Source organism: Ranitomeya imitator, chromosome 2 (assembly GCF_032444005.1).
Source record: "Ranitomeya imitator isolate aRanImi1 chromosome 2, aRanImi1.pri, whole genome shotgun sequence".
Classification (NCBI taxonomy): domain Eukaryota; kingdom Metazoa; phylum Chordata; class Amphibia; order Anura; family Dendrobatidae; genus Ranitomeya; species Ranitomeya imitator.
The window spans coordinates 206,528,318-206,555,377 of record NC_091283.1 but is presented as its reverse complement, the minus strand read 5'-3'; the positions used below and the strand labels follow the sequence as shown (position 1 = coordinate 206,555,377).

General features: G+C 45.8%; 1 protein-coding gene across 1 annotated transcript in view; it reads right to left on the bottom strand.

The window, feature by feature from the left end:
* Positions 1-26,989, bottom strand: part of MORN5 (MORN repeat containing 5) — a 52,590-nt gene extending 25,601 nt beyond the window's left edge. Inside the window, exons 1-4 of the mRNA XM_069748530.1 lie at positions 26,862-26,989; positions 14,883-15,030; positions 12,591-12,702; positions 9,414-9,545 (exon numbers count right to left, since the gene is read on the bottom strand). Coding sequence (XP_069604631.1) covers positions 9,414-9,545; positions 12,591-12,702; positions 14,883-15,030; positions 26,862-26,908 — 439 coding nt within the window. The 5' untranslated portion in view covers positions 26,909-26,989. The remainder of the gene's footprint in view (positions 1-9,413; positions 9,546-12,590; positions 12,703-14,882; positions 15,031-26,861) is intronic.
* Between the last annotated feature and the right edge of the window lie 71 nt (positions 26,990-27,060).

Sequence of the window (27,060 nt, the reverse complement as noted above, 5' to 3'; positions counted from 1 at the left end):
ATGCCCTCATCATCTCCTGCCTTGACTACTGTAACCTCCTACTCTGTGGCCTCCCCTCTAACACTCTTGCGCCCCTCCAATCAATTCTAAACTCAGCTGCCTGACTAATCCACCTGTCCCCCCGCTATTCCCCAGCCTCTCCCCTCTGTCAAGCCGTTCACTGGCTCCCAATTACCCAAAGACTCCAGTTTAAAACCCTAACCATGATATACAAAGCCATCCACAACCTGTCTCCTCCATACATCTGTGACCTTGTCTCCCGGTACTTTCCTGCACGTAACCTCCGATCCTCACAAGATCTCCTTCTCTACTCCCCTCTTATCTCTTCTTCTCACAATCGCATACAAGATTTCTCTCGCGCATCCCCCCCTACTCTGGAACCCTCTACCACAACATATCAAACTCTCACCTACTGTGGAAACCTTCAAAAGGAACCTCAAGACTCACCTCTTCTGACAAGCCTACAACCTGCAGTAACCACCGATCCATCAAACCGCTACACGACCAGCTCTACCCTCGCCTATTGTATCCTCACCCATCCCTTGTAGATTGTGAGCCCTCGCGGGCAGGGTCCTCTCTCCTTATGTTCTAGTCATGACTTGTATTGGTTAAGATTATTGTACTTGTTTTTATTATGTATACCCCTCCTCACATGTAAAGCGCCATGGAATAAATGGCGCTGTAATAATAAATAATAATAATTATGGATGCTGTGTTATCTACTGTATAAAAAAGTTATCAGTCATTGTACAGAAGAGGAGGAGGTGAAGTAGACCAAAAGCACCTCAAAATCTAGACATCAAAGTAATTCTGGAACAAATGAGAATACATTCTGAGCTTCATAGCCTTACATTGAGAAAGTGAGCTCAACTCCACACAGTGATCCAGCAGTTTACAGACGTGGTGACGGCATGCTGGAAAAGACTGAGAAGCCGCTGAAACCTGAGTATTTATAACTTCATTACACTTATACAAATGATCCATAACAAACAGGCAAATAAAGAAAAAAAATCACTGCAGTGGGACTTAAGGTACCTTCACACATAACTTAAGGAAATCGTTCTGTGTGACAGCGACCAACGATCAGGCCCCTGCTGGGAGATCGTTGGTCGCTGAGGAAAGTCCAGAACTTTATTTCGTCGCTGGACTCCCTGCAGACATCGCTGGATCGGCGTGTGTGACACCGATCCAGCGATGTCTTCATTGGTAACCAGGGTAAACATCGGGTTACTAAGCGCAGGGCCGCGCTTAGTAACCCGATGTTTACCCTGGTTACCAGCGTAAAAGTAAAAAAAACTAACACTACATACTTACCTACCGCTGTCTGTCCCCGGCGCGGTGCTTCTCTGCACTCCTCCTGCACTGGCTGTGAGCGTCGGTCAGCCGGAAAGCAGAGCGGTGACGTCACCGCTCCGCTTTCCGGCCGCTGTGCTCACAGCCAGTGCAGGAGGAGTGCAGAGAAGCAGAGCGCCGGGGACAGACAGCGGTAGGTAAGTATGTAGTGTTTGTTTTTTTTACTTTTACGCTGGTAACCAGGGTAAACATCGGGTTACTAAGCGCGGCCCTGCCGCCTCGGGATCCCGGGGACCTCGGGATCGTTGGTCGCTGGAGAGCTGTCTGTGTGACAGCTCTCCAGCGACCAAACAGCGACGCTGCAGCGATCAACATCGCTGCAGCGTCGCTGAGTGTGAAGGTACCTTTAAAGAGTGTACCCTAAGGGTAAATTCCCAGGGGACATTTCCATTGAGGTCTTTCTTTCATCAAAATGATTGAGTGCTGCTTGTTTGCAATGCATTTTGGCCTTCATAACCACAGCATTGCATTGCGGCACAGACTCCACTCTCTGATGCAATCCTTATTCAGGATAGCTTTTCCAGTTTTCCCACAAACAAAGTACATTTTAATTAATAGATCTTGGAATAAAAATAAGTTCCACAATTGGATGAGTTTAATTATGAGCAAGCCCATTGATATTCAGATTTGCCAGGTTCAGCTGGACTTCTAAAAGGTCCGATTTGATAACCAAACTTGACCCCGCATGCCGAACTCCATCTAAGTCAATGGGGACCCGAGCTTCAGTGCTGTAAAATGGCTGAAAAAATTGTAGGAGTAAGGGCTTGGGGGCTGCAAACGGAAGCAAAAAGGGGGTAAGAGCAGGACAAGTGCCCTGCAAAAAGAGTGGATATTAAAATGCAAAAACCCCTTTACCTACCCCCCAAGCCTGTTTTCATCTTCATAACCAGTCTAAATTTTACAATTCTGACCAGTGTCAATGTATGAGGTAATAATTTTGGAACACTTCAACGGATCCCAGTGATTCCAAGACTGGTTTTTCATGACATTTTGTACTTTATGATAGTGGTAACATTTCTTCGATATGACTTGCTTCTCTGAAGTTTCTAACATTGAGATGTGAAAATAAAATAAAAATTTTCCCACAAAAATGTTTTTTAACCCCATATTTTGCATTTTTATAAGGTTAACAGGACAAATTGCACCATACAATTTGTTGCGCAATTTCACCTGAGTACGCCGATGCCACATATGTGGGGGAAAAATACTGTTTGGGTGCACGGTAGTGCTCAGAAAGGAAGGAGTGACATTTTGGAACGTAGACATTGATGGAATTGTGTGCGGGTGTCATGTCGTGTTTGGAGAGCCCCTGGTGTGTTTAAACAGTAGAAAACCCCCACAAGTGATCCCATTTTGGAAATTAGACCCCTGAAGGAATTTATCTAAATGTGTGGTGAACACCATTGACCCCCAGCTGCTTCACAGAATTTTTCAACATTGATCTGTGAAAATGAATAAAAAAAAGTGTTTGTCACACAACTTTTGTTTTAACCCCAAATATTTTCACTTTTATTACAAAGATAGCAGGAGAAAATGGACCTCAAAATTTGTTGTGCAATCTCTCCCGAGTACAACGATACCATATGTGGTCAAAAACTACTTTAGAGGCACAGTGCAAAGCTCAGAAGGGAAGAAGAGGCGCCATACTGGAGTTCAGATTTTGCTGGAATTGTTTGAGGGTGCCATGTCACATTGGCAGAGCCCCTGAGGAGCCAGAACAGAATAAACCCCCATATATGACCTAATTTTACAAACTACACTCCCCAATTAATTAATCTAGGGGTGCAGTGGTCAGATTGACACCACAGATGCCTCACAGACCTTTATACTATTGGGCGGCTAAGAAAGAATAAATTACATTTTTACCACTAAAATTCTGTGTTTAATTTTTCTAAGGGCTAATAGAAAAATGGACCTTACGTCGTTGAAAAAAAAAAATCACTCCGAGTGGGTCAATACCCTACATGGGTGCAGTGATCACATTGACACCACAGGTAGGTCACGTAATTGTATACCATTGGGCTGTGAAGAAAAAATAATTATACTTTTACCACAGAAAAATGTATTTTAGCCCCAGATTTTGTTTTCACAAGGATATTATTATTATTATTATAACTGGGTAAAATATGGCACTAAAATTTTCCTAGAATAGTTTGCAGACTCCATATACAGAGCCCCTAATTGCTAGAAGAGCAGAATCCCACTCAAGTGACTCCATCTTGAAAAATACAACCCTTTGGGAATTTATCTACAGTTGTAAGGATTTTAACTCCATTTGTGCTTTCCAGAAACAAGCAGCAGTGGAAGTTACTGAGTAAATTGCAAACTGCCATTGTAGTGACCAGTACGCTGTAGTGACCAGCTTATGCTTCTGCATACACTCGTAAATTAGGCGGGCTCTCATCACTACAGAAATGTCAAAAATGTGGACGCTAAAAGTGGTTTAGGCACACTGGGGCTCAGAAGGGAGGGGGCATTTGGATTTGGGAGCAAAGAATTAGCTGGATTTCTTTTGGGGTGGGAAGAGTCACAGCGCTTTTTCAGAGCCTTTGTGCTACCAGTAACGTGGAGCCCTATATTTCTATTGCAAGGTGATGGACCTGAGTGGGGACTTGCTATTTTGTGGATTGAGTTGAAGCTTTTATTGGGAGCATTTTACATAACGTTTGGGATCACATTTATCCTGCGCTCTACGCTGAGAAATTATATTGGGGTTTCCATATAAAAATCGCCGAGTGATGTGATCCAGATTAAACCCTCACTCATAATAATGAGGCATCAGAGTTACTATGGACTCCGTCTGGCCTCTTTTCAGCCATTCACAAAACCATGGTGGACCGCGTTTTTATGAACACCTAAAAAGATGGACACTGCCGGATCATCTTCCACTGGGGGTTTCGTCTGAATCACGTATTCCAGAGAATTACTCAGAATCCCCGGTGTAAGCGCTCAACACAGAACGCAAGGTAAATGTGAGCCGAGCTTTACAGCGATCTTTGAGAGGCAGAATGAACAAATGAGCAACAGGTGAAGAATTGGTTTTAATTTTTACACCATTCCTCCTGCGGTATAAGTGATTAGGCGACTTTATTCTTCGGGTCGCGGAAATGCCGGCAAGCCGATACTTGCGCCCTGTAAATCATCACCTGGGTGAATCACAGCTCATTGGTTTGGAGATTATGTCAGTGCCTATATCAATCTCATTTGGCCCCCCACTCCATCACTGTGTCTGCTTGGGTTGTGCTGTCAGTTGCACTTCTCATATATATTTTTATTTTGGGATACACTCCTATTATAGGTATAACCAACCACTCATCTGTCTGCTGTTTGATCCCAGTCCACAGCCCCTGTGCATTGTGCGATTTGCCCCCCAAACAGAGAAGTTTAAGGCCAACTCGCTGTTGTTTCCCCCTGGCTGTGTTGAAGTTGGTGGTGCAGGTCTTACTATGACCGGACAACGAGACAGTGGCGGAAGCAGAGGAAAAGGAAGCAACCTGGACACAAAAATTCAGCAATCCTAGGTGTGGTAGGACATGAGCTAGATGCCTTCCGCCTCTGTCCCAGCCACAACTACATTTACTCAGTGGGCAGTTAGGGAAGTGTAGTGCCCTTAGCCGTGCTTACTAGTCCAGGTATTGGTAGGTTATGTAGACCTTGCCACAGATGGCGTTGCACAGCGCGCACCTGATTTGGTCTGCAACATGTTTGTGGCAGGGCAACCTGGAAAAGTAGTGGCGGGTGAGAACAACGTACTGTAGGACAGCCACCACCATCATTTTTATAAAGATGTCCATCTCCACCAGCCGGAATGGCAGCATTTCAAAGTCCAACAATTTGGGAATGCCATCATTCAGGACCATAGCTCGTGGGTGGCATCTCTTTTCTCGCTCGTGGGCTTGGGGGTATGGAAAGCCAAACACTTCCATGGGATGGTGTGGAGATGCTCGGTGACACTGGTGGTAGTGGTGATGCTGTCACATCCTCTCTTTGCGGGGAGGCAGGTGGCCCTGTTGATCGTGAGCGGGAGAAAGGCCGAGACTGCAGTAGAAGAGTAAGCAGGAGGATGCTCAGATCTGTCATGCTTTTTAAGGTGTGTACTCCACTGCACCTCGTGCTTGGAATTCAGATGACTTGTCACACAGGTGATGCTCAGGCTCAGAACATGTATGCCTCACTTCACGATCGAAAGCACAGCATGCAAACCACCTGTTGCTTGTTGGCAGCATATTCCCTGAAGAAATGCGATTCCAGGGAGCTATTTGGAACGGTCTTTGGTGTGCCTACATTAGCGAAGCGGTGGGAAGTAGCAGCCAACGTACTGGCTAGGGTCCGCCTTTGCATCCTGCTCCCGGTTTTGCAGTGCTCATTGGCACGGGGAACATTTCACGGGTGGAGAGAAGAATGGGTTTAATGAAATTTCAACAAATTCTTGAAGCAAACATAACACCATCTGTAAAAAAAAACTGAAGCTGAAAAGAGGATGGCTTCTACAAATGGATAATGGTCCTAAACACACACGTCAAAATCCACACTAGATTACGTTAAAAGGCACAAGCTGAAGGTTTTACAATGGTCCTCACAGTCCCCTGATCTGAACATCATTGAAAATCTGTGGCTAGACCTCAAAATAGCAAAGAATGCAAGACGAGCCAGGAATCTCACAGAACTGCAGGAATTTTTGAAGAAAGAATGGATGAAAAGCCCTCAAACAAGAATTGAAAGACTCTTGGCTGGCTACAAAAAGCGTTTACAAGTTGTGATACTTTCAAAAGTGGGTGCTACTAGGTACTAACCATGCAGGGTGGCCAAATTTTTGCAGTGGCTAATTATCCAGTTTGTAATTTTTAAAATATAATATATATATATATATATATATATATATATATATATATATATATATATATATATATATATATATATATATATATATATATATATATACACACACACACACACACACACACATACACATATATATATATACACATATTATATATATATATATATATATATATATATATATATCCTAAAATACAAGGAAAATATGTGATCTGTAGGCCTTTTAGAGATCATTTCATCTTCAAATTGCATAACTTTTCACAATAACAGTAATTTTGACCATGGGTGCCCAAACGTTTACATGCCACTGGATATGATCCTTGTTGCATGCTGCATTGTCCTGCTACATATGTCATGCAGTAAACAGCTATTATGGAGACATGAACTTGGTAAGGCTTGGTGCAAACTGTATCTACGCACTCAGCCTACCGTATACATCTAGAACAGTTTTGTTTTTACATTAGGTCTCTATGGTGGATGTATGTCTTAGCATTCATCCTGACTGTGACCAGGATGAATTACACATAATTTATGGACATCTATGGATGATTTCTTTGCCTGTGTGGATTAGATGGGTTGTTACCGACATCTGGTGAGAATTTCAGGTCAATAGCACCTTTAGAAATAGATTTACTTAGATAGTAAATAGATTGGTAACTTATTCAATACTTATTTCACCCACTTTATAAGCCTAGCTTCCCGGTTATCAGACAATTTTCTTTGTTGCATACATTTCTAAGACTTGTATAGAGGCAGACGACAATAGATCAGTGTGTACAATATAAAATAGACATACGGTAAGTGTGCCACAATATAAACCAACATAAGCACCATAGAGCAATAATGATAATTATGTGTCATGTCACTAAGTGGCCTAACGGATACTTAAATTGAGCCTTATGGTGTGCTAACACGGGAGTCCCCGAAAGAGTGCTCTCTTCTACACAAGAGGAGAAAGCTGTTGGGTTAATGTTTGCTCGCCATCGCTGAGAATGGTCTTGGCTTTGACAAGTTATATATAACACGCTCTTGAATCAGTCCTCAGAGATGGGTAAGTGCCGCCTGCGGAGCAGCGACTGTTCTCAGAAACATTCCCCCCGCTACGATGAGGCCGTGTCGGGAGAGGGTCTGCACACGGCGTCCTGAGGAAGCCCGCCTCAGTTTAGTAATTACGGCCTGCAATTACACCCTCTCATGGAAGTCTGTGTTTGCAGTATATACAGAGCCTATAGCGAGGATTCCACCCCCTCGTATAACACCACTGAGTCACGCTGGATGCATTACTTGTTTTTCACATTGATCAGTAAAATAACATGGAGTCTTTTTGTTGAGTCTTCAGAGCAGAAACTCCTAATTTTTGAGGAAGATTTTCCTCTCAGTTTCTGCTAAAAAAAAAACCAAAAACCTCAGTGACGAACAATCAGAAACTAAGTGTGCATGATGTCCTCTGTCCTAAAATGCCGGTTTTCGTGGTGGCTTTTTACTGTATCTTTTTTTAATGGGTGTATCCGGAACTTTACAAAAAAAAACGTAAGCAGTAACAGGCAGGTAGTAGCTACTTTCCTACCTGTTGTGCCCGGCGCCGTTCTTCCCCGGCACAGACCGCTCCTGCCGGAGATTCAGCTGCCTTTGCTGATGTGACGGAGCGGGACTTCCCAGATCATTCTCACTGACAGCCGGCTTCTCTAATTAGGCAGCAGGGATCCGGCTGTCAGTCAGAATGACCTTGGCAGTCCTGCCTCACTGACAGAGTGGACTGGAAAATAATCTTCCGCTCTGCAGACGTGACGTCAGCAGAGGCAGCTGAATCCCCAGCAGGAGCGGTCTGTAAATGCTCTGTGCCAGGGAAGGACAGCGCTGGGCACAAGTCAGGTAAGTCACAATTACCTGCCTGTTAGTGCTTAGATACATTTTTATTTTTTTTGCAAAGTCCCGGATACCCCCTTTAAGAGAGCAGGTGTTATCCCAATGAGCATGATACATTTTTAACCAAGGATTCCAAATCCTGAAGTGGTTAAAACAAGTGACCAAAAACCAAACACATGCACAGAAATACATGTTTTTTCCCATAGACATGCATATGTTCATTTTTGTAAAGTTTTTTTTTTTTTGGGGGGGGGGGGTGGGGGGGGAGTTTCAGGTAGTTCCCGCAGCGGAAAACGCCTAAAAATTACGTCACAAAACCTTTTAAAAAACCATTAAACGTATGAACATATGCATGTCTATGGAAAAACCACATTTAAAAGAAGTGACAAACAAGCGCACAGAAACCACTTCGGGGTTCGGAAACCTCAGAAAATCTATCATGCTCATTTTTCCACCCAGAAGCTGCCAGCTCTCCTAATAAAAAGACAGCAGCAGCAGCGCCCCAAAACCACGGCTTCTTCTTGAGAACCTTAAAAGCAGCTTTTTTTACTGAAGAGGTTTTGAAAACTGCCAAGTGAATAAACTAAAGTGCGTGTCAATTCTCTGAAGAGTATCCTGGAGGAAACCTCTCCAACCAAACAAGGCGCCGTCCACTGAAAAGGACAATTTAGGGGAAAAAAAAAAAAAAAAACTCTTCAAAACCTTCTCCAAAAAAAAAAAAAAAAAAAAGAGCGCTTCCTGAAGAAGTTTCCACTAGAAAAACTCATGGTTTTTGAATCACTCCAAAAAACTCCATCTAAACGTAGCCCAAGGCTATCTGTACACGGAGGATTTGAGGACCAAAAACTAGTTATGTGCACACAGCATCTTGTGGTGGTTTTTACATTGCTCTGTACGATGTTACTTTTTTTCCTGGGGATTTTCTCCTCTTTTTCAGGCGGTTTCTGGACAGAATCCATCTACAAATGATGCGGCGTGCACATCGCCACTAAGTAGAAACTCTCCAATTCTTCCAGAATAACCTCAAAACTTCTATAAAAGCCAAACGATGCTAAATATTTAATGAAACCCAATTCGAAAAATTATTTTTAGCCCAATATGCATACATTTAAGTGATAAAAATTGCCCCTTAACATGTCCCATCTCTCCCGAGGACAAACCTGCATGTAAAGGTTGACACTGCAGCCTTGCAGCGCTGGGGTCCTGGGTTCAGATCCCACCAAGGACAACATCTGCCAGGAGTTTGCATGTTCTCCCCGTGTTTGGTGGGTTTCCCCCCCACACTCCAAGGCCAGGATCTATTTTATACAAGCGGATTTCTCTGCACACATGGGTATACATTTTTTTTTTTTTACCTGCATTTCTCAGGAATCGGTGCTGGTAGTCATTGACCACTCTGCTGACGGGGTCGTAGAAGCCATCCCCACAATCATAACAGCCATCCGGGATTTGTCGAGGGGGATCCAAGTTTGTAAGTTGGGAGCGACCTAAAGATCAAAACAGAGATTTCCCATCCATCTTATTTCCTGGGTCCCTGGACAGTGCGATCCCCACCGCTTCATGTCGTGATTGCACCATGATGACGTGTCGCTTGGAAAGCACCCGCCATCGTCACATGGAGAAGGACGCCACTTGGAGCCTTTACTCACACTACTGCTAAAATCCGATATTTTCTGTTTTGCTTTTCATCCCGCTTTACAGATACAATGCGAGAGCAACAACTAAAATCCACGTGCAAATTTTCCAATGCATTAAAATCCATGATAAACTTTTTGCGTGCTACATGTAGAGTTATTGTGGATTTTGCTAAGGATTTGCCATGGATTTTAACTTCTGCATAAAATCCACCATGAAAATCTGATGTATAAATTGAAATTCTGTGGACTTAAAAATCTGCATCGCCTTTGGAAATGCACTCCTCAACATTGAAATTGCTGCAAGAAAGAAAAGCTGTGGAATTATGGAACTCACGTGATGGACATATTATATAGATAGATAGAGAAAATATTCAATATGAGCGCCATGTGCAGGAATCCCAGCACTTACAGCCTCGCCGGCTATTAATGAGGTTATTAATGGTCGTCCGAGGAAAGTTCTGCTGAATGCTCTCGGGCAAATCATCAAGATCCGCTGCTGGCAGCTCCTGTGTAATCATCGACCAATGATATCCCAGATGTGCTCGATGGGACATAAGTGTGGAGACGCCGCTGCCAAAGGAGCAGGTTTAGGTCATACAGACAGGTCATAGAATACCAAACATGCAGCCTGGTGCTGTCGGGATGACGCTGGGACATTTTGGAGATACGCCTGTACCACTGGTTCCATTTTGGATCCATTCTGTGCTGCAAGTGAAATTAAAGGTCACATACCAAGTGTAAAGCACGACATTGGGCAATGAGCCAGACATCCAGCAATATGTTCCATTGACATCATGAAATCATCCTCAAAGACTATCATGGTGGAGAACAAGAGGACATGGAGGCTGGAACGGAGGTCTATCCTCTTCAGCGATGATTCCTGATTTTGTCTTGCACTCAATGTTAGCCGGGATAAGTCTGGAGACCACATGGTCACAAAGAGGCCTTCACAGAAAGATGTCACACCAGTCCTACTCCCAGGATTATGGTGTGGGGTAGAACAACATATGGTAGCCTGTCCCCTCTAGTCTTCATTCCAGGTATACTAACAGTTTGGTGGTACAATGATTAGGTGGTGGAACCAGTGGTCCAGCCATCTCTACAAATTACCTAGGAGCCATCTTTCAACAACAACTTGCTTGTGCTACTCTGAGCAGGCTGTGTGGCCTAAACTTGCTACCATGGTCTCCGGACTTATCTCCTATCGTGCATACAGTGGAGGAAATAAGTATGTGATCCCTTGCTGATTTTGTAAGTTTGCCCACTGACAAAGACATGAACAGTCTATAATTTTAAGGGTAGGATAATTTTAACATTGAGACATAGAATATCAAAAATAAAATCCAGAAAATCACATTCTATAAATTATATAACTGTATTTGCATTTTGCAGTGAGAAATAAGTATTTGATCCCTCTGGCAAACAAGACTTAATACTTGGTGGCAAAACCCTTGTTTGGAAGCACAGCAGTCAGACGTTTTTTGTAGTAGATGATGAGGTTTGCGCACAAGTCAGGAGGAATTTTGCTCCACTCCTCTTTGCAGATCATTTCTAAATCTTTAAGATTTTGAGGCTGCCGCTTGGCAACTCAGAGCTTTAACTCCCTCCACAAGTTTTCTATGGGATCAAGGTCTGGAGACTGGCTAGGCCACTCCATGGCCTCAATTTGTGTCTCATCTGACCACAGCCCCTTCTCCCAATCACTCACAGAATCATCCAGGTGTTCATTGGCAAACTTCAGACAGGCCTCACATGTGCCTTCTTGAGCAGGGGGACCTTGCGGGAACTGCAGAATTTTTATCCTTTATGGCGTAATGTGTTACCAATGGTTTTCTTGGTGACTGTGGTACCAGCCGCCTTGAGATTATTAACAAGTTCCCCTGTGTAGTTTTAGGCTGATCTCTCACCTTCCTCATCATCAAGGATACCCCACGAAGTGAGATTTTGCATGGTGCCCCAGATCGATGTCGATTGACAGTCATTTTGCATTTCTTCCATTTTCTTACTATTGCACCAACAGTTGTCTCCTTCTCACCCAGCGTCTTACTTATGGTTTTGTAGCCCATTCCAGCTTTGTGCAGGTCCATGATCTTGTCCCTGACATCCTTATAAAGCTCTTTGGTCTTGCCCATGTTGTAGAGGTCAGAGTCTGACTGACTGAGTCTGTGGACAGGAGTCTTTTATAAAGGTGACTATGTAAGGCAGCTGTCTTTACTGCAGGTAACGAGTTGATTAGGAGTCTAACTGGTTTGTAGGAGCCAGAACTCTTAATGGTTGGTAGGGGATCAAATACTTATTTCTCACTGCAAAATGCAAATATATTTATATAATTTATGCAATGTGATTTTCTGGATTTTATTTTTGATATTCTCTCTCTCAATGTTAATATTATCCTACCCTTAAAATTATAGACTGTTCATGTCTTTGTCAGTGGGCAAACTTACAAAATCAGCAATGGATCAAATACTTATTTCCTTCACTGTATGTGAGACATTCTTGGTCGGCAATTGCAAAAGGAGCTGCCAGCAGCGGATTTTGATAATTTGCCCAAATGCATTCAGAGAAGAAGAAAATTGCTCAGACGACCATTAATAATCTCGTTGATAGCAGCCGAGGCTGTAAGTGCGGGGATTCCTGTGTGTGGCAGTCATATCCGATACTAAATAAATCGAGATGTTTTGAAAATGTTGCTTCCATTTTTTCATCATTTGCAGATCAATAACATGTCTGTCCATCCTGTGATTTCCATATCTCCATGATACTTCGCTCTTGGGGTTGCAATTTTACATATTGAGGAGAGTAGACGAAATTTGTTCGCACCCCATCAACTTTGCTGCTACTATAATATTCTGTGAATATCACTCACAAATCAATATCCAAGGTGTGTGGTCGTACCTGCGGGCTTCAGGCCGTTACAGATTTCAGTATAAAACCGTCTGTCATAACCATCGCAGTAACGCCATCTCTCCTTTTCATACTGAAGTCCATCCGCAAAGGTATATTTACCCTAGAAAATATCAAAGGGATAAAAATTATGTAAGAAAAACTGTTTGTAAAATCCACCTCCCCCATGTTGTCCCAATCCAAAAATAAAAAAAAAAAAAAAAAAAATTAAAAACCAAAACAGATTGGTCACTGCTGCATCCGAAAAGGTCTGATAGGGTTAATTAACTCTTACGGGCATAAAGAATTTAAAAAAAAAAAAAAAAAGTGAAACACAAGAATTGCCATTTTTCGGTCACCGCAGCTGAACCCAAAAGTGCAATGAAAAGTTGATGAAAACATTGCATGTACCTCAAAATAGTATCACTAAAACTACAGCTAGTCATGGAAAAAAACAAGGGAAATAGAAAACCGTTACGGTCCAGGAAAATGTCGACAAATCTAGTTTAGTTTTGTTTGTTTTTTTTGAAACTTTTGCTATACCAATAATATTAAAGGGAGTCTGTCACCAGGTTTTCACCACCTAATCTGAGAGCAGCGTAATGTAGGGGCAGAAACCCCGATTCCAGTTTTGTATCATTTACTGGGCTACTTGCTGTAGTTTTGATAAAATCCCTGTTTTATATCCAGCGCTCTGAATGCTGAGCTCTGTATAACCCCGCCCACACCACTGATTGGCTGCTATCTGTGTACACTGTGCACAGGCAGAGAGATACAAATCAGTGGTGGAGGCGGGGTTATACAGAGCTCGTGGACATGGAGGACTACATGGCAGCAGGGTTACTAGTCCTCTAGTGATAATCTCCTGTTGATAAATCTGTGATTTTATCGAAAAATACAGTATGTGACACATCGCTGGAATCAGGGTACCTGCCCCTACATTATGCTGCTCTCAGATTAGGGGGTAAAAACCTGGTGACAAAATCCCTTTAAATGCTGTAACATTGACGTACATCAATATATTTACTATCAGCACAGCATGCTAAGATCTGTAATATTGCACCATATTGAACCCATAAATTAGTTGAATATTCTGCTGATGTAATATTGAGTCATAAGCGAGGCAATCAATTGTGGCATGTTGTCCCTCCAGGCTCAGTCCTAGGGCCCCTGCTCTTCTCCATTTACACCTTTGGCCTGGGACAGCTCATAGAATCTCATGGCTTTCAGTATCACCTCTATGCTGATGACACACAGATCTACATCTCTGGACCAGATATCACCTCCCTACTAACCAGAATCCCTCAATGTCTGTCCACTATTTCATCCTTCTTCTCCGCAAGATTTCTGAAACTTAACATGGACAAAACAGAATTCATCATCTTTCCCCCATCTCACGCGACCCCCTCAACGAACCTATCCATTACAGTAAATGGCTGCCCACTCTCCCCAGTCCCACAAGCTCGCTGCCTCGGGGTAATCCTTGAGGCTGATCTCTCCTTCAAACCACATATCCAAGCCCTTTCCACTTCCTGCCGACTTCAACTCAAAAATATTTCACGAATCCGTTCATTCCTCAACCAAGAATCTGCAAAAACCCTAGTCCATGCCCTCATCATCTCTCGCCTTGACTACTGTAACCTCCTGCTCTGTGGCCTCCCCTCTAACACTCTCGCACCCCTCCAATCTATTCTAAACTCAGCTGCCCGACTAGTTCACCTGTCCCCCCTGCTATTCCCCAGCTTCTCCCCTCTGTCAATCCCTTCACTGGCTCCCCATTGCCCAGAGACTCCAGTACAAAACGCTAAACATGACGTACAAAGCCATCCACAACCTGTCTCCTCCATACATCTGTGACCTCGTCTCCCGGTACTTTCCTGCACGCAACCTCCGATCCTCACAACATCTCCTTCTCTACTCCCCTCTTATCTCCTCTTCCCACAATCGTATACAAGATTTCTCTTGCGCATCACCCCTACTCTGGAACCCTCTACCACAACATATCAGACTCTCACCTACTGTGGAAACCTTCAAAAAGAGCCTGAAGACCCACCTCTTCCGACAAGCTACAACCTGCAGTAACCACCGATCGACCAAACCACTGAATGACCAGCTCTATCCTCACCTACTGTATCCTCACCCATCCCTTGTAGATTGTGAGCCCTCGCGGGCAGGGTCCTCTTTCCTCCTGGACTAGTCACGACTTGTATTGTTTAAGATTATTGTACTTGTTTTTATTATGTATACCCCTCCTTACATGTAAAGCGCCATGGAATAAATGGCGCTATAATTCCATTATTTTACCTCTAATGCAATTCCAGAATCCCACTGCGCCTCATATTTACTCCCATTTGGAAAGTAGAGTGTTCCTTGCCCATGAAACATGCCGTCCTTCATCGCCCCCTCATAGCGGGTTTCTGTAGGGAGGATATATTCTCCTTTACCCTCCAGTCTGCAAGAAATAATATCAGAGGCATTTTATTACAACAGGTTCTATTTATTTGGCCTATACATACAGGGGCTTCTCACTAAACTAGAATATCATCAAAAAGTTTATTTATGTCAGTTCTTTGATACAAAAAGTGAAACTGATACGTATATTATATAGAGTCATTACAGAGTGATCTGTTCCTAGTGTATTTCTGGTAATGTTGATGATTATGGCTTACAGCCAATGAAAACCCAAAAGTCATTATCTCAGTAAATTAGAATAATTAACAAAAAACCCCCGGAAAGGCTCCTAGGTGTTTATAAAGGTCCCTTAGTCTGTTTCAGTAGCTCCACAATCATGGGGAAGACTGCTGGCTTGACAGATGTGCAGAAGGCAGTCACTGACCCACTCCACAAGGAGGATAAGCCACAAAAGGTCATTGATAAAGAAGCCGGCTGTTCACTCCCCTTTGATAAAGCAAGCAGGCGAAACATGCGTCAGAGGCTGCAAGGAAGGCTGTAGCGGTCTGGACCTACCATGGGTAAGCTGGTGCTTTTTCTTATGGCATGCTACGTTATAGGTACATAGATATATCCTACAACTATCTACAATGTCTTCTACTTGGCACCATTTGCATGCACCCTTATTGTGATCTCTTTTTTACCTCGCGTAAAGGGTCTTATACGGATTCTTAGCCTCTTCCTTGCCTACAGTGCCTTGCAAAAGTATTCGGCCCCCTTGAACTTTTCAACCTTTTCCCACATATCATACTTCAAACATAAAGATACCAAATGTAAATTTTTGGTGAAGAATCAACAACAAGTGGAACACAATTGTGAAGTTGTTCGAAATTTATTGGTTACTAGCTGAAGAGCCCGGCGTTGCCTGGGCATAGAAAATATCTGTGGTTAGTTATAGCACCTCACGTCTCTTATTTTCCCATCACGCCTCTCATTTTCCCAATCACATCTTTCATTTTCCCCCTCATCTCTCATTTTCTCCCTCACTCCTCTCATTCCCCCCTAACACTTGTCATTTCGACCTCACATCTGTCATTTTCTGATCACTCCACTATTTTTCCTCACTCCTCATTTTGCACTCACACCTTTTCATTTTCACCTCACACCCCTCATTTTCACCTCAGTATATACATGTTTGTCATCTCCCTTATATATAGTATACATCTGTATGTCATCTCCTGTATATAGTATATACCTGTATGTCATCTCCCCTGTATATAGTATATACCTGCTGTGTGTCATCTCCCCTATATATAGTATATACCTGAATGTCATCTCCTTCTATATATAGTATATACCTGTATGTCATCTCCTCCTGTATATAGTATATACCTGTGCGTCATCTCCCCTGTATATAGTATATACCTGCTGTGTGTCATCTCCCCTATATATAGTATATACCTGAATGTCATCTCCTTCTATATATAGTATATACCTGTATGTCATCTCCTCCTGTATATAGGATATACCTGCATGTCATCTTCTATATATAGCATATACCTGTATGTCATCTCCTCCTGTATATAGTATATACCTGTAGGTCATCTGCTCCTGTATATAGTATATACCTGTATGTCATCTCCTCCTGTATATATATATATATATATATATATATATATATATATATATATATATATATATATATATATGTACCTGTATGTCATCTCCTCCTCTATATAGTATATACCTGTGTGTCATCTCTCCTGTATATAGTATATATCTGTGTGTCATCTCCCCTGTATATAGTATATACCTGTGTGTCATCTCCTCCTGTATTAGACCTTGTTCACACGTTATTTGCTAAGTATTTTTACCTCAGTATTTCTAAGCTAAATTGGCAGCCTGATAAATCCCCAGCCAACAGGAAGCCCTCCCCCTGGCAGTATATATTAGCTCACACATACACATAATAGACAGGTCATGTGACTGACAGCTGCCGTATTTCCTATATGGTACATTTGTTGTAGTTTGTCTGCTTATCAGATTTTTATTTTTGAAGGATAATACCAGACTTGTGTGTGTTTTAGGGCGAGTTTCGTTTGTCAAGTCGTGTGTGTTGAGTTGCGTGTGGCGACATGCATGTAGCGACTTTTGTGAGATGAGTTTTGTGTGGCAACATGCGTGTACCAACTTTTTGTGTGTCGAGTTGCATGTGACAGGTTAGTGTAGCAAGTTGTGTGCAGCAAGTTTTGCGCATGGCGAGTTTTGTACGTGGTGAGTGTTATGTGTGGTGCCTTTTGAGTATGTGCAAGTTTTGTGTGAGGCAACTTTTGCATGTGTTGCAACTTTTGTGCATGTGGCAATTTTTCCGCGTGTGCAAGTTTTGCGTGTGGCGAGATTTCCATGAGGTGAGTTTTGCACTTGTGGCGAGTTTTGCAAGAGCCTAGTTTTTGCATGTGGCGAGTTCTGCGCGTGGCGAGTTTTGAGCGGCGACTTTTGTGTTTCGACTTTTATGTGTTCAAGCACGTGGTAGTGTGTGGCGCATTTTGTGTGTGTGTTCATATCCCCGTATGTGGTGAGTATCCCATGTCGGGGCCCCACCTTAGCAACTGTACGGTATATACTCTTTGGCGCCATCGCTCTCATTCTTTAAGTCCCCCTTGTTCACATCTGGCAGCTGTCAATTTGCCTCCTAAACTTTTCCTTTCATTTTTTCCCCCATTATGCAGATAGGGGCAAAATTGTTTGGTGAATTGGAACGCGCGGGGTTAAAATTTCGCCTCACAACATAGCCTATGATGCTCTCGGGGTCCAGACGTGTGACTGTGCAAAATTTTGTGGCTGTAGCTGCGACAGTGCAGATGCCAATCCCGGACATACACACATACACACACATTCAGCTTTATATATTAGATTTTAAATTTTTGTGGAAATTCAAAAACTGAAAAGTGGGGCGTGCAATATTATTCAGCCCCTTTAACTTAATACTTTGTTGCGCCACCTTCTGCTGCGATTACAGCTGCAAGTCGCTTGGGGTATGTCTCTATCTGTTTTGTACATGGAGAGACTGAAATTCTTGCCCATTCTTCCTCGGCAAACAGCTCGAGCTCAGGGAGGTTTGATGGAGATTGTTTGTGAACAGCAGTTTTCAGCCCTTTCCACAGATTCTCGATTGGATTGAGGTCTGGACTTTGACTTGGCCATTCTAACACCTGTGTACGTCTATTTGTGAACCATTCCATTATAGATTTGGCTTTATGTTTGTGATCATTGTCTTGTTGGAAGACAAATCTCCGTCCCAGTCTCAGGTCTTTTGCAGACTCCAACAGGTTTTCTTCAAGAATGGTCCTGTATTTGGCTCCATCCATCTTCCCATCAATTTTAACCATCTTCCCTGTCCCTGCTGAAGAAAAGCAGACCCAAACCATGATGCTGCTACCACCATGTTTGACAGTGGGGATGGTGTGTTCAGTGTGATGAGCTGTGTTGCCTTTACGCCAAACATATCGTTTGGCATTGTTGCCAAAAACTTCGATTTTGGTTTCATCTGACCAGAGCACCTTCTTCCACATGTTTGGTGTCTCCCAGGTGGCTTGTTGCAAACTTTAAACAACACTTTTTATGGATATCTTTGAGAAATGGCTTTCTTCTTGCCACTCTTCCATAAAGGCCAGATTTGTGCAGTGAACAACTGATTGTTGTCCTATGGACAGACTGTCCCACCTCAGCTGTAGATCTCTGCAGTTCATCCAGAGTGATCATGGGCCTCTTGGCTGCATCTCTGATCAGTATTCTCCTTGTTTGAGATGAAAGTTTAGAGGGACGGCCGGGTCTTGGTAGATTTGCAGTGGTATGATACTCCTCCCATTTCAATATGATCGCTTGCACAGTGCTCCTTGGGATGTTTAAAGTTTTGGAAATCATTTTGTATCCAAATCCGGGTTTAAACTTTTCCACAACAGTATCACGGACCTGCCTGTTGTGTTCCTTGGTCTTCATGATGCTCTATGTGCTTCACACAGAACCCTGAGACTATCACAGAGCAGGTGCATTTATACGGAGACTTGATGACACACAAGTGGATTATATTTATCATCATTAGGCATTTAGGACAACACTGGATCATTCAGAGATCCACAATGAACTTCTTGAGTGAGTTTGCTGCACTGAAAGTAATGGGGCAGAATAATATTGCACGTCCCACTTTTCAGTTTTTGAATTTCCACAAAAATTTAACATAACCAATAAATTTCGTTCAACTTCACAATTGTGTTCAACTTGTTGTTGATTCTTCACCAAAAATTTACAGTTGGTATCTTTATGTTTGAAGCACGATATGTGGGAAAAGGTTGAAAAGTTCCAGGGAGCCGAATACTTTCGCAAGGCACTGTACATTGCAGATCGCTCTGGATGAAGCAGCACCTGCTACACGGAGAAAGACCCGACACAGACAACGGCAGCCCTGGCACAAGATGCAAACATACTTTCTTCAGCATTGCTCATGGTGCGCCGAGAATCAGTCGAGAAAAATCGCTTTCAGTAGAGGATTTCATCCACTATAAGTTCATGCTGAAAACTTCATCTGACCTAACATTCCTACTTCACGTCACTAGCTAACAATCCAAAACGACTTTTTGAAACCTTACACTCCCTGCTGAGCCCTAAAGCACATGCCTCCAACTACTCCACAGCGTCTCAAGGAAGAAAAAATAATGACATGGCCCCTTGTGCACCTGATCTGAACCCCACAGAGAACCTGTGGTCCCTCATAAAATGTGAGATCTACAGGGAGGAAAACATTTTATGAAGTTGCCTAATAATTCTGCACAGTAATAGTTACCTGCACAAACAGATATCCTCCCAAGATAGCCAAATCTAAATAAAAACCCACTCCAACTTCCAAAAATATTAAGCTTTGATATTTATGAGTCTTTTGGGTCGATTGAGAACATAGTTGTTGATCAATAATAAAATAATGCTCTAAAATACAACTTGCCTAATAAATCTGCACACAGTGTATAATTTTAAGGGTAGGATAATTTTAACATTGAGACATAGAATATCAAAAATAAAATCCAGAAAATCACATTCTATAAATTATATAACTGTATTTGCATTTTGCAGTGAGAAATAAGTATTTGAACTCTCTGGCAAACAAGACTTAATACTTGGTGGCAAAATCCTTGTTGGCAAGCACAGCAGTCAGACATTTTTTGTAGTTGATGATGAGGTTTGCGCACATGTCAGGAGGAATCTTTGCAGATCATCTCTAAATCATTAAGATTTTGAGGCTTTTGCTTGGCAACTCGGAGCTTCAACTCCCTCCATAAGTTTTCTATGGGATTAAGGTCTGGAGACTGGCTAGGCCACTCCATGACCTTAATGTGCTTCTTTGTGAGCCACTCCTTTGTTGCCTTGGTTGTATGTTTTGGGTCATTGTCTTGCTGGAAGACCCAGCCATGACCTATTTTTAATGTTCTGGCGGAGGGAAGGAGGTTGTCACTCAGGATTTTATGGTACATGGCTCCATCCATTCTCCCATTGTTGCGGTGAAGTAGTCCTGTGCCCTTAGCAGAGAAGCACCCCGAAAACATAATGGTTCCACCTCCATGCTTGACAGTGGGGATGGTGTTTTTTGGGTCGTAAGCAGCAATTCTCTTCCTCCAAACACGGCGAGTTAAAGGGACTCTGTCACCTGAATTTGGAGGGAACAATCTTCAGCCATGGAGGCGGGGGTTTTTGATTCACCCTTTCCTTACCCGCTGGCTGCATGCTGGCTGCAATATTGGATTGAAGTTCATTCTCTGTCCTCCGTAGTACATGCCTGCACAAGGCAATCTTGCAGGAGTCTTTTATAAAAGGTGACTATGTAAGACAGCTGTCTTTAACCCCTTAATCCCATTTGACGTACTATCCCGTCGAGGTGACCTGGGACTTAATTCCCAGGGACGGGATAGTACGTCATATGCGATCGGTCGCGCTCACGGGGGTAGCACGGCCGAGTGTCAGCTGACTATCGCAGCTGACATCCGGCACTATGTGCCAGGAGTGGTCTCGGACCGTCCCTGGCACATTAACCTCCGGAACACTGAGATCAAACATGATCGCAGCGCTCCGGTGGTACAGGGAAGCATCGCGCAGGGAGGGGGCTCCCTGCGTGCTTCCCTGAGACCCTCGGTACAAGGCGATGTGCTCACCTTGTATCGAGCGTCTCCTCCCTGCAGGCCCAGGATCCCAAATGGCTGCAGGGCTACATCCGGGTCCTGCAGGGAGGTGGCTTACAAGCGCCTGCTCAGAGCAAGCGCTGGTAAGCCTGGAGCCCTGCATGTGAGATCGCTGATCTGACTCAGTGCCGTGCAAAGTGTCAGATCAGCGATCTGACCCTATAACATGATGCCCCCCCCCGGGGCAGTGTTATAAAGTTAAAAAAAAGAATTCCTAAATAAATAAATAATAATAAAAAAAAATTATATATATATATATATATATATATATATATATATATATATATATATATATATATATATATATATATTTCCCATAAATACATTTCTTTATCTAAATAATAATAAAAAACAATAAAAGTACACATATTTGGTATCGCCGCGTCTGTAACGACCACACCTATAAAACTGTCCCGCTAGGTAACCCCTTCTGTGAAAGCGGTAGAAAAAAAAAAAAAAGAGACAAAAAACAATGCTTTATTATCATACCTCCGAACAAAAAGTGGAATAACACGCGATCAAAAAGACGGATATAAATAACCATGGTACCGCTGAAAACGTCATCTTGTCCTGCAAAAAACGAGCCGCCATACAGCATCATCAGCGAAAAAATAAAAAAGTTATAGTCCTCAGAATAAAGCGATGCAAAAATAATTATTTTTTCTATAAAATAGTTTTTATCATATAAAAGCGCCAAAACATAAAAAAAAATTATATTAATGAGGTATCGCTGTAATCGTACTGACCCGAAGAATAAAACTGCTTTATCCATTTTACCAAACGCGGAATGGTATAAATGTCCCCTCCCAAAAGAAAATCATGAATAGCTGGTTTTTGGTCATACTGCCTCACAAAAATCAGAATAAAAAGCGATCAAAAAATGTCACGTGCCCGAAAATGTTACCAATAAAAACGTCAACTCGTCCCGCAAAAAACAAGACCTCACATGACTCTCTGGACCAAAATCTGAAAAAAAATTATAGCTCTCAAAATGTGGAGATGCAAAAACTATTTTTTGCAATATAAAGCATCTCTCAGTGTGTGATGGCTGCCAATCATAAAAAATCTGCTAAAAACCTGCTATAAAAATAAATCAAACCCCCCTTCATCACCCCCTTAGTTAGGGAAAAATGTAAAAATTAAAAAAAAATGTATTTATTTCCATTTTCCCATTAGGGTTAGGGCAAGGGTTAAGGCTAGGGTTAGGGCTAGGGTTGGGGGTGTGTTGGGGTTAGGGGTATGTTTGGATTAGGGTTTCAGGTAGAATTGGGGAGTTTCCACTGTTTAGGCACATCAGGAGCTCTCCAAACACGACATGGCGTCCGATCTCAATTCCAGCCAATTCTGCGTTGAAAAAGTAAAACAGTGCTCCTTCCCTTCTGAGCTCTCCCGTGCGCCCAAACAGGGGTTTACCCCAACATATGGGGTATCAGCGTCCTCAGGACAAATTGGACAACAACTTTTGGGGTCCAATTTCTCTTGTTACCCTTGGGAAAATAAAAATTTGGGGGGCTAAAAAAACATTTTTGTGGGAAAAAAATGATTTTTTATTTTCACGGCTCTGCGTTATAAACTGTAGTGAAACACTTGGGGGTTCAAAGCTCTCACAACACATCTAGATTAGTTCCTTGGGAGGTCTAGTTTCCAATATGGGGTCACTTGTTTAGGTACATCAGGGGCTCTGCAAAAGCAACGTGACGCCTGCAGACCATTCCATCTAAGTCTGCATTCCAAACGGCGCTCCTTCCCTTCCAAGCTCTGCCATGCGCCCAATCAGTGGTTCCCCCCACATATGGGGTATCGGCACACTCAGGACAAATTGGACAACAACTTTTGGGGTCCAATTTCTCCTGTTACCTTTGGGAAAATACAAAACTGGGGGCTAAAAAATAATTTTTGTGGGATAAAATTTTTATTAATTTTCACGGCTCTGCGTTATAAACTATAGTGAAACACTTAGGGGTTCAAAGCTCTCACAACACATCTAGATAAGTTCCTTAGGGGGGTCTACTTTCCAAAATTGTGTCACTATTGGGGGGTTTCAATGTTTAGGCACATCAGTGGCTCTCCAAACGCAACATGGCGTCCCATCTCAATTCCTGTCAATTTTGCATTGAAAAGTCAAACTGCGCTCCTTCCCTTCCGAGCTCTCCCATGCGCCCAAACAGTGGTTTACCCCCACATATGGGGTATTGGCGTACTCAGGACAAATTGTACAACAAGTTTTGGTGTCCAATTTTTCCTTTTACCCTTGGTAAAATAAAACAAATTGGAGCTGAAGTAAATTTTGTGTGAAAAAAATGTTAAATGTTCATTTTTATTTAAACATTCCAAAAATTCCTGTGAAACACCTGAAGGGTTAATAAACTTCTTGAATATGGTTTTGAGCACCTTGAGGGGTGCAGTTTTTAGAATGGTGTCATACTTGGTTATTTTCTATCATATAGACCCCTCAAAATGACTTCAAATGAGATGTGGTCCCTAAAAAAATAATGATGTTGGAAAAATGAGAAATTGCTGGTCAACTTTTAACCCTTATAACTCCCTAACAAAAAAGGTAACGAGTTGAGTAGGAGTCTAACTGGTCTGTAGGAGCCAGAACTCTTAATGGTTGGTAGGGGATCAAATACTTATTTCTCACTGCAAAATGCAAATAAATTTATATAGTTTATACAATGTGATTTTCTGGATTTTATTTTTGATATTCTATCTCTCAATGTTAAAATTATCCTACCCTTAAAATTATGGACTGTTCATGTCTTTGTAAGTGGGCAAACTTACAAAAATCAGCAAGGGATCAAATACTTATTTCCCCCACTGTATATCCTCTCCGTCTCAAGAGCAAAGGGATTTTATATTTGATTGTTTACTGCACGTCCACTAGGTTACCGGCCATCGCTGCAGTCCATCAGCGGTGGCCAGTTTTCTAGGCAAGGAACACGCTTGCTAACTGCTGCTCTGTAGCTGCCATGTCGCTTCAGTGTGTAGGGAGAATGGGGGGGGGAGCGTGGCGCACAGGAGCACGGAGGGAGCGTGGCGCACAGGAGAACGGAGGGAGCGGGGCGCACAGGAGCACGGAGGGAGCGGGGCGCACAGGAGCACGGAGGGAGCGTGGCGCACAGGGGGAGCGTGGCGCACAGGAGCACAGGGGGAGCGTGGCGCACAGGAGCACGGAGGGAGCGTGGCGCACAGGAGCACGGAGGGAGCGTGGCGCACAGGAGCACGGAGGGAGCGTGGCGCACAGGAGCACGGAGGGAGCGTGGCGCACAGGAGCACGGAGGGAGCGTGGCGCACAGGAGCACGGAGGGAGCGTGGCGCACAGGAGCACGGAGGGAGCGTGGCGCACAGGAGCACGGAGGGAGCGGGGCGCACAGGAGCACGGAGGGAGCGGGGCGCACAGGAGCACGGAGGGAGCGGGGCGCACAGGAGCACGGAGGGAGCGGGGCGCACAGGAGCACGGAGGGAGCGGGGCGCACAGGAGCACGGAGGGAGCGGGGCGCACAGGAGCACGGAGGGAGCGGGGCGCACAGGAGCACGGAGGGAGCGGGGCGCACAGGAGCACGGAGGGAGCGGGGCGCACAGGAGCACGGAGGGAGCGGGGCGCACAGGAGCACGGAGGGAGCGGGGCGCACAGGAGCACGGAGGGAGCGGGGCGCACAGGAGCACGGAGGGAGCGGGGCGCACAGGAGCACGGAGGGAGCGGGGCGCACAGGAGCACGGAGGGAGCGGGGCGCACAGGAGCACGGAGGGAGCGGGGCGCACAGGAGCACGGAGGGAGCGGGGCGCACAGGAGCACGGAGGGAGCGGGGCGCACAGGAGCACGGAGGGAGCGGGGCGCACAGGAGCACGGAGGGAGCGGGGCGCACAGGAGCACGGAGGGAGCGGGGCGCACAGGAGCACGGAGGGAGCGGGGCGCACAGGAGCACGGAGGGAGCGGGGCGCACAGGAGCACGGAGGGAGCGGGGCGCACAGGAGCACGGAGGGAGCGGGGCGCACAGGAGCACGGAGGGAGCGGGGCGCACAGGAGCACGGAGGGAGCGGGGCGCACAGGAGCACGGAGGGAGCCGGGCGCACAGGAGCACGGAGGGAGCGGGGCGCACAGGAGCACGGAGGGAGCGGGGCGCACAGGAGCACGGAGGGAGCGGGGCGCACAGGAGCACGGAGGGAGCGGGGCGCACAGGAGCACGGAGGGAGCGGGGCGCACAGGAGCACGGAGGGAGCGGGGCGCACAGGAGCACGGAGGGAGCGGGGCGCACAGGAGCACGGAGGGAGCGGGGCGCACAGGAGCACGGAGGGAGCGGGGCGCACAGGAGCACGGAGGGAGCGGGGCGCACAGGAGCACGGAGGGAGCGGGGCGCACAGGAGCACGGAGGGAGCGGGGCGCACAGGAGCACGGAGGGAGCGGGGCGCACAGGAGCACGGAGGGAGCGGGGCGCACAGGAGCACGGAGGGAGCGGGGCGCACAGGAGCACGGAGGGAGCGGGGCGCACAGGAGCACGGAGGGAGCGGGGCGCACAGGAGCACGGAGGGAGCGGGGCGCACAGGAGCACGGAGGGAGCGGGGCGCACAGGAGCACGGAGGGAGCGGGGCGCACAGGAGCAAGGAGGGAGCGGGGCGCACAGGAGCACGGAGGGAGCGGGGCGCACAGGAGCACGGAGGGAGCGGGGCGCACGGAGGGAGCGGGGCGCGGCGCACAGGCACACGGAGGGAGCGGGGCGCACAGGAGCACGGAGGGAGCGGGGCGCACAGGAGCACGGAGGGAGCGGGGCGCACAGGAGCACGGAGGGAGCGGGGCGCACAGGAGCACGGAGGGAGCGGGGCGCACAGGAGCACGGAGGGAGCGGGGCGCACGGAGGGAGCGGGGCGCGGCGCACAGGAGCACGGAGGGAGCGGGGCGCACAGGAGCACGGAGGGAGCGGGGCGCACAGGAGCACGGAGGGAGCGGGGCGCACAGGAGCACGGAGGGAGCGGGGCGCACAGGAGCACGGAGGGAGCGGGGCGCACAGGAGCACGGAGGGAGCGGGGCGCACAGGAGCACGGAGGGAGCGGGGCGCACAGGAGCACGGAGGGAGCCGGGCGCACAGGAGCACGGAGGGAGCGGGGCGCACAGGAGCACGGAGGGAGCGGGGCGCACAGGAGCACGGAGGGAGCGGGGCGCACAGGAGCACGGAGGGAGCGGGGCGCACAGGAGCACGGAGGGTGCGGGGCGCACAGGAGCACGGAGGGAGCGGGGCGCACAGGAGCACGGAGGGAGCGGGGCGCACAGGAGCACGGAGGGTGCGGGGCGCACAGGAGCACGGAGGGAGCGGAGCACGGAGGGAGCGTGGCGCAGACGAGCACAGGGGAAGCGTGGCGCACAGGAGCATGAAGGGAACCGGGCGCAGAGGAGCACGGAGGGAGCGGGGCGCAGAGGAGCACGGAGGGAGCGGGGCGCAGAGGAGCACGGAGGGAGCGGGGCGCAGATTAGCAGGATGCCTGGAAACAGTGGAACTGCCCTTGTAAGGCAAGCTTAAAGGGACAGTCTAGGTCACGCTTAAAGGGACAGTCTACGGCAAGCAGGGAAAAAACTATGGGGAAAAAAATGAACATGGCAGCCTATCAGGTTTCTGCTTTCATATTTAAAGAGTCTCGGACAATGAAAGCTGTGATGTGATTGGCTGCCCCGTACCTTCCATGCCGGCGCTCCCCTGTGTACTGGCTGCCCGTGTATTCCATCACTAGGACTGCACTGCAGTATATGAAGCGTCACCATGGTGACCGGGGATCACATGACGACAGCAGCCCAATGACAGATGGCTTTACACTAGCAGCTGTAATCTCCGCCGTGTCGGTGTGTGACAGCGCTCTCCCGCCTGGAGCAGCCTCCT